This window comes from Orbicella faveolata, unplaced genomic scaffold (genome assembly GCF_042242905.1).
Source record: "Orbicella faveolata isolate gen_17 unplaced genomic scaffold, um_ofav_v1 contig_1, whole genome shotgun sequence".
NCBI classification, from domain to species: domain Eukaryota; kingdom Metazoa; phylum Cnidaria; class Anthozoa; order Scleractinia; family Merulinidae; genus Orbicella; species Orbicella faveolata.
Window position 1 is genome coordinate 25,016,745 of NW_028301536.1, and position 8,065 is coordinate 25,024,809.

Below are 8,065 nucleotides of genomic sequence, written 5' to 3' on the forward strand. Positions count from 1 at the left end.
TGATGTGGTTCATCTCAAAACACTTTTTTCTCTTTGTTTGTTTGTTGCTTTTATTGAAAACATTAAGTTACTAACTTTTTTATATAATGGTTATCATGATAAGCGCCACATAATAATAAACAAAAACCATAAATTTTCATGATTTCAAGTAAAATAATTATTGATCAATCATTTCAGACCAAGATTGTGCGAGTTTTACTGGCACATCAGTGGTATACACATACGTAGGAAGAGTTGTGTAGCCGTGTATTTAAAACCGTTATAAACTCAGAAAGATCTCCACTGCTTATTTAGTTATTCATTCATTCATTCTGTTTATTTTGCCTTTTCACTTAATGTGCAGTATTTATAAATATTTTACTGTGAGGCGAGGTGACCTCTAGAAATCATCAGGCTTTTAGTTGAGGCCACCTCGTACGTAACAATACGGTTACATAAATAGTGCAACAGTGTGCGGCTTTGCCAGTTCAGTAATTATTTTACTAAAAACTCTGGCAGTTTTTCCTTAAAATTGGGAAAACTTGACAATGAAGTTATTGTAACAGGAAGGGAATTCCAGCTCTTTCGACCTTGGTAAAGTTACTCTGTGCTCTCGTTGGTTTTAATAATGAAAGCGAACTCAGGACAGATAGAGATTTTTTAAAATAGTTCCATAGCTTTATGTTGTACTAACTGTGGCAAACTTCATAACCTTTGAAGTTCGAACTGGACTAACTGACCAACTAGCGATTATGCTCTGTACTGTTGTCATTTATACTTACATAAAATACGACAGTCGTTTGACCATAAAACTACGTCGGTCTTTAAATTTATTAAGGTTAAACTGAAATAAAATGGATCTACTAAGCGCCAAAAAATCTCGTTTTCAATGATGAAACAATTCGTCAAAGGGGTCTCACGATTCGAATCGAAATGCCCCGTCAAATGGTTTTACAGCCCTAGGACCCGTTTCTTGAAGGTGCCGAAAAGTTTTCGCACCCGAAAAGCCGTAGCAAAATCTCAAAACTTATGACTTCAGAGCTGTTTTATTCACATATTCTTAATATGAACAGAGGTTCTGTTCATATAAGAAGTTTCAGATGTATACACCTCTCTATCTATAAATACCGATTAACTAAAAATGCCTTTGCGGACCCGAAAAGTTTCCGGGGCTTTCGAGAAACGGGCCCCAGGGGCCTGTTTCTCGAAAGCCCCGCAAAGTTTTCGGGCCCGAAAAGCCATTTTTAGTTAATCGGTATTTAAAGACAGAGAGGTGTATACGCCTGAAACTTCTTGTATGAAGAGAGCCTCTGTTCGTATTAAGAATATATGAATAAAACAGCTCTGCAGTCAAAAGGTTTGAGATTTTGCTACGGCTTTTCGGGACCTTCGAGAAACGGGCCCCTGATCTCAGTCAGACTAAGGCCCCGACCAGTGGCGACCACACTACGTACGCCGAAGGAATTTGAAAGCAGAGGTTTCACTCTGAAAACGCATCAAATGTTTTCCGTCCACACTACGTAGGAGGAATTAAAAACGCAACAAAGTATTGGTCATTTTGGATTTGTGTTTTTATGAAAACTCGGGCAGGGAAATCACGTAATTATCGTGATGTTTCAAAATGTTTTCCTTCCACACGAAAACGAAAAGCCGGAGTTTTCAAATTCCTCCGGTTTGAAGAGCGTCTTCAAAAGGCTGCGTTTTCGTGACGGATTAGTTTGGACGGTAGACCTAACCGTAGAAATAAAGCGAACTTTGAACTTACAGTAACAGAAATTCTCAAAATAAAAATTCAATAACGTAAGATTCAAAATTCCGAGAAAAACAAATATTATAAACCAATTTTTTTAAAGAATTTTAGGTTAACTCCCGCCTTAGGGTAGTTTGCAAATCATGTAATATGACCTAACCGATATATTTACAATAATATAGTATTTAGATTATTCAAACAATTATATTACTAAACATTATTATAATAGTAATTGAGTATTGATTCATCACATCTATTCATTAAAAATCAATTATTAATGATTAAATAATATTTTTTTCTAATAAATAAATCTATAAATGCATTTACCTTCAACAGAATAACAAAAATTCTTTACGAACATGCAATACTGTAAATATTCCCCCACACATTTCCAGATTTCCATTTGTCACTGCAGAATGACCCTGATTGGTAACTGCTGCTAGTCTGTTTTTCTCTCAAGTCAGGCATGGAGAATGAGTTGAGACACTTTCCCCTAAGAGGGATAGGGAGAGAAATTGTTGCTTTTTCTTGTCTCACCCCAACCCCTATTAGGCCATAATGTCCCTTTACATGAATGCTCGACTCTAAGAGAAGAGACCAGCTGAGAGCAGCCTTAGGACCAGGTCAAACCCTGTTCAACTTCACATGAGATGAACTAAATTGCAATTTCAGTCGATCTAAACAGGTAAAGCTCTACTATTGGGTCAAACATCGAACTTAACTCAAATTTACATCAACCAATACCTATCTGTTTGCTTTAAATGGATAGAACTTGTTGGTCGATCTAAATTCAGTCAGACGAACTCAGTTGAGTCAAACATCCAACTTATCATGAACAGTAATCTCATGTGAAGTTCGACGTTTGACCTGGGCCTTAGGATCCTGATCAGTTCAGTTAAGATTTTAGTTGGTAGTTTACAGTACAAATAAACCTTGTTGTATTAGTTGCCCGAAGTGGGCTGTTAAACGAAACATATCCTGCATCTCAACCATTTGCTTTCATTATCTAATTTCCAGCTGTTTATACTTGTAGGGTTCACTTGCATTTCCGGTTCTGAAAGTTCTTATAAGGTATAGTAAAGCTGTCAAATCCAACAGGACCCCAGAGATTAATGCTTGCCAGAACTCTTTAGGGTGGAGGTAACACACAACAGACAAGCAGGTATACAAGAGTGATTTCTTCCAGTTGTCCACGGCCAATATGTATTTCCAAAGTTGGTAACCACAACTCTCCTCTCTGACACAGAAAGAAACAAAGTTAAGTAAACTGTGTTAAGAAGTCAACATAATTTTGCTGTGTGGTTTCCTTTGAAAGCCTGATCCTTAAATCAGACACCATATGATAATAATTAGCCTCCCACGCAGACAGACTTTAGGCTCATCACCCAATCTTTCTTCCTCTACAAGGGGGAGGAGTGCATGACAAGCCATATAAACCTAAAGGTCACATTAAGGTGACATCTGTTCCTGTTTCTTATTAAAAGTTAACTTATTTGCACACATGCTAATGCATTCTATTCAGTAATTTTTCACTACTCTAATTGTAAATATTCATGTTTATGTAGATAACATGTCATCTAAAAACATTCAGGCTAGGTAAAATATGAAAATTTGGCATTGCAATATGACATGCAAGGAGGGACGCTATCAGCTACGAGGAAGAATAAGGAAATATCTGCTTTTCCTAAAACAAGTGCACGTGGTAGGTATGGCATATGACAGAGAAAAGAAAAGAAAATTAGAAATAAGTCACTTCTCAATATTTATTCTATGCAGGCTATTGACACCAGATTTTAAAAGGCTTAGAAAAGGAAAATGTTTGACAAGTAAATTTACTGGTAACTTGCCTGGTCGGACAAGTATTTTATGGGTTTTACTCGTCCCATGTGCCAAAAACAACTCTTCTAAGACGTGTGGATGGTGAAGACTTTTTGCCCTGGAATATTCCTTGACATTCCATAACACCCCTTTCCCCTCAAATAGTGGGGTTCAACTTTATGTTCAATTAGTATGGTGTTAATTAGCATATAAATGGTTTGGAGATAATTTACATGTATAGAAAAACTTCCAATTTACCAAAGGACTGCGTCAATCTTTCAGACAAAGTGTTGGAGTCTGCAATTTTCACAAGTTTTAATTCCTTGTGGAAGTGCAGTGGCCTCATGGTTAGTGCACTTGACTCCAGATCGAGTGGACTGGGTTCGAGCCCTGGCCAGGGACATTGTGTTGTGTTGTTGGGCAAGACACTTAACCCTCCCAGTGCCTCTCTCCACCCAGGTGTACAAATGGGTACCGGCGAAATCAATGCTGGGGGATAACCCCATGATGGACTAGCATCCCATCCAGGCAGGAGTAGAAATACTCCTAGTTGCTTGATACTACAGAAACCAGGATAGGCTTGCGCCTGAGTAGCCACTTGGCTCATACGTAGACTCTGCCTTACCCAGATTACTCCTGTGCTTTAAACCAATAACTAAATTAAATTTTAGTTGATCACTGACTTGCCAAGACACTCAGTGAGCAGGAAAAGTTGCTTGCCTGACAGGGAAATCTACTTGCCTGGAAGCCTAATGAAGGATTGTTCTTCCCTGGAAAGAGGTGAAGATTTTACAAGAGTATTGGCTAAGTGACTTCCATCTCAAAAAAAATTAATTTTCATCTATTATCTATTATGTAGCATGAATTGTAATTTTTTAAACCAAACTAAAAGGCGATCATTAGCTTCAGTTATTTGATTATATAAAAAGTACTGATCAATACATACTTGCAACAAACACACTTGTTCAGAATAAAAGTAATTTCAAAAAAGCTGACGGCAAATCCACATATCCTGAAAAAAGTAAAAACATCCTGCTTAGAAACATGCTACAAACTTTTGTTTTTTTTGCACATAATGCCTTGAGCTGCTTGCACAATGCATGTACAGTATGTATGTCAGATTAAAAACATTCCTACTTGCAGACACTTTACTCCGTGACCATAACATGACAAAGCCTATCCAAGGAACAACTGGATTATAACACTTTGTCTTCTGCTTTGAGCTTTAAAGTCATAAATTTAGTGAACTCAAGATGAATCTTCAATGAACTAGATTTTTTCTTACTTTGCAATAACTCCAATAGAAAATGAACTACATGTATGTGTAACAGACTGTTTCACTTACATAAGGTATGCAGCTATTCTTTTATCATCCTTGTCAGCCAGAAACACACCTGTCCACCAAAGGGCTGACAAAACATTAAAACGATCAGTTAAAACCCTATCATCCATCTCTAAAAATCTGCCTAAAACTAAGGTTAACACACACAAAACTGAACATATTCATTCTTATTTCATGTCCCCAGAAATAGAGTCAATATAAATAGAATTAAACAGTAACAATACGTGTAGCCTGCACATTTCTTGGTTGTGTTGAAGTGCCCCATTAACAAAACAGACATTTTATATAAGCTAATACTTGAACAAGCAGACTGAAAAAAATTCAAACTTGCAGCCGCATGAAAGATGTGCAGAGCAGGAAGCCATCATTCCGCAATGTTATCTTAATCAGTCCATGTAGCACCATGGGAGGTATAAGGCCTCGCAACATCACGGGCTTATAATATCGAATGAATTATTGATAAAACCTTTTCAATCGTCTTTCAACGATTCAATCTGATATCCATGAATAACTCCTAACCAAGTATTGAAATTTAGAAACTACTTTTGTTTTGTCTCCTGTAATCGTATTGCATCATTCGATTAAAAAAAGAGCCTGGTGCAATTGTAGCTATTCACTGATATTCGCAAAACATAAAATCAATTTTAACTTACCTGTACTGGTAAACAGGCCCACGATTCGAGTTATAGAAGTGAAATGCCTGATGATAAAAGGTCGCTCTTCTCTAACTTCCATTTCTGAAAATATTCAGAGATTATCCTTTTTTGGAAGGATCCGAAATTAAGCACCTTCGACCGATAACAAAACTGGAAATTTATTCCAAAGACGATCACATTTGGTAAGGAAATGAGCAAACGACTCAAAATTTGTTTTCGTGGCAGTCAATTTACAACAAGGCGTCCCTTACTAAGCGGAGACCTGGGTACTAGTGTTCATTTCCTCTCGGCCATTTTTCGCGTTGTTGCGCCCCAACTAACTGAACGCCTGGACTGTGGACCCCGTTTCACTTTGAGGAGCCTGCAAATGAAAGTTGATGATTGTACTAAAGAAACTTTGGCGGTAAGATAGGTAACAGTGAATCGGAAGAAGATATCTAACTGATTGAAAACAAGGCCATCAAGACTGTATACCTTCAGGAGCCCATTGAACAATTATTATTAGCGAGCCCGTTGGTGCTATCGTTCTTAGCCGGAGCGTTACTTATACTTAATGATACTTTACAGGCAAAATACTTAATTATACTTTACAGGAAAGCTTTAGACATGCGTGCTGAACAGTGTTTCCTGTACCACCTTATACGCCCCTTATGGTGCGTATTCAGCTATTCAATGGAACACTTATGTAAAACCTTTCGATACACTCCCTCTTCCTCACCCCTCCCCCCCCCCCCCCCCTTCGCAGGGCTGATATTCGTTTTCCCGTTCCGCTGGACAAGGGTAACGAAGGCTCTGGAAACGAGATTGTTGGGCTCTAGGAGGCCTTATTTCTCAAAACGACCAAATAGACGGATCCGGCTAATATTTCAAACACCATATCTCCATTGTGTTTCAACCGAATGTTGTCAGATTTTCAAGATTGGTGATTATTGTAACAACCGCAACAAAACAATTTCAGTATTATTCAAACTTGTAGGTAATTATTTCCAGGCCATAAACGTCCAGGATTCATGATTTTTTTTTTTTTTTTTATCACGTGGTGTGGTCGCGGCCAATGAAAACGGAAGATAAAATGTAACGAATGATCACTTCGTTTTACAAAATTGTTGTTTCGATAACGTGCAAACAAAGCGGATACTTTATCATAGTCAGAGATTCTGTTAATGAATCGTTCAGCTGAACATGCCCAGCTATGTCTTTTAAAAACACACATTTAGTTAAATTTTTTGATTACAATTCCTCTTCTAGGGACAACTCACTTTAGTCTAAAAAGCTTGCCAAGTAACTCATTTTTTTCCTTGACAAGTTAATTTTAAATGTCATACAAGCAGGCATTATACCTATTATGCTAACTCGGTCGAAAACAGGCTTAAAACAATATACATATGTTTTCCTTGTGTTTCTGTCTCGTTCATAGCGGTCAGCCACTAGGAAAATGCTCTTTAACCAAGTCTGCTTTCTAGAGTAAAACAATTGTCTACATTAACCGGTTCGATTTTCTTCTGTTTTTCTGCGATGGTCCAACAACGGAGAAGTCTTTTGATTTCTTTCTTTATGTCTCTCTTAAAGCAAGCATAAGCTACTGGATTAATGGCGGAGTTTACTTCCAGAAGGGGTATTTTGTATTCCTGATCATCACACGCCTGGTCAGAATTAAAAAGTAACACGAAACTACAACGCAAATAAAACGCGTAACATAAAAGGAACAGGCTGATAACTAATGCCATCATGATAACCGCAGACCTCTCGGGACTTTTAAAGAAAACCTGATGGTTAAAACGTAGTTGTTTAGCCAAGGTGCGAGCAGTTTGATTGTGTTTCCAAACAACACGTAACATAGATATAAAACAGAAAATCATGATTAGACACGGTAAGAACTCAAAAAATAACATTAGTAACCACACGAAAACATGAAAGACAAGCGGTATTGATGAATTACGCCAAACCAGGCAAATAACCATGACAAACGTAATTGGGACTGCCCAAGATAAGCAAAGCATTTGGATGACGCGTTCGCGCTTCATAAAACTCAAGTATTTTAAAGGTTTGACAACGGCAAGGTAACGATCCAATACTAAACTGCATGAGTTCATCACAGAGGCGTACACAAACGGCCACCTGACAAAATCCATCCCGTCAGCTAAGAAAGCTTGGGGGTTGCAGCCAGTTGCCAACTCGCAGAAGAACAGCGAAGGAACAGCGCTCATCCCGACAAGCAAATCTGCCACTGCGAGTGAAACGACAAATGCGTTGGTTTTGGTGCGCAGCTGGCGTTTGCTGAAAATAAGAAAGATCATAAATCCATTTCCAGTGATCGCCAGGATGGAAAGAGACCAGCTAAGAATCCAAAACCAGGTATTCATTTCAAATTAGTACGTAGATACGAATTTCTTGAATGGGAAATTCTTTAGTACCGAGTTAATTCCTTATGTGAATTGATTACATGTTGTGTATTCTCCAGTAAAATATAGTTTCAACTATTCCATCTGGTCATCATTTTCTGTATGCATATTCATATTC

At 37.8% G+C, this 8,065-nt stretch overlaps 2 protein-coding genes across 2 annotated transcripts; both read right to left on the bottom strand.

Moving 5' to 3' along the window:
- Positions 1-286: 286 nt before the first annotated feature.
- LOC110043609 (transmembrane protein 72-like) lies at positions 287-5,795 on the bottom strand. Its single transcript, XM_020749088.2, has 4 exons — positions 5,543-5,795; positions 4,893-4,956; positions 4,494-4,559; positions 287-2,966 (listed from the first exon to the last, which is right to left on the bottom strand). Exons 1-4 carry the CDS (start codon positions 5,622-5,624, stop codon positions 2,732-2,734), a joined length of 447 nt encoding a protein of 148 aa, XP_020604747.1. The 5' UTR covers positions 5,625-5,795; the 3' UTR covers positions 287-2,731.
- A 786-nt stretch (positions 5,796-6,581) lies between these two features.
- On the bottom strand, positions 6,582-7,990 carry LOC110043655 (octopamine receptor beta-2R-like). The gene has a single exon (XM_020749131.2). The coding sequence runs from the start codon at positions 7,906-7,908 to the stop codon at positions 6,988-6,990; it is 921 nt and encodes a 306-aa protein (XP_020604790.1). The 5' UTR covers positions 7,909-7,990; the 3' UTR covers positions 6,582-6,987.
- Positions 7,991-8,065: the final 75 nt, after the last annotated feature.

Excerpts from the sequence above, each read along its gene's own strand:
- LOC110043609 (XM_020749088.2), bottom strand. The coding sequence starts at position 5,624 with ATGGAAGTTAGAGAAGAGCGACCTTTTATCATCAGGCATTTCACTTCT. Across the intron at positions 4,957-5,542 it reads GGGCCTGTTTACCAGTACAG|CCCTTTGGTGGACAGGTGTG; the intron begins GTAAGTTAAAAT and ends ATGTTTTGTCAG. Across the intron at positions 2,967-4,493 it reads AACAAGTGTGTTTGTTGCAA|AGAGGAGAGTTGTGGTTACC; the intron begins GTATGTATTGAT and ends TTTCTGTGTCAG.
- LOC110043655 (XM_020749131.2), bottom strand. The coding sequence starts at position 7,908 with ATGAATACCTGGTTTTGGATTCTTAGCTGGTCTCTTTCCATCCTGGCG.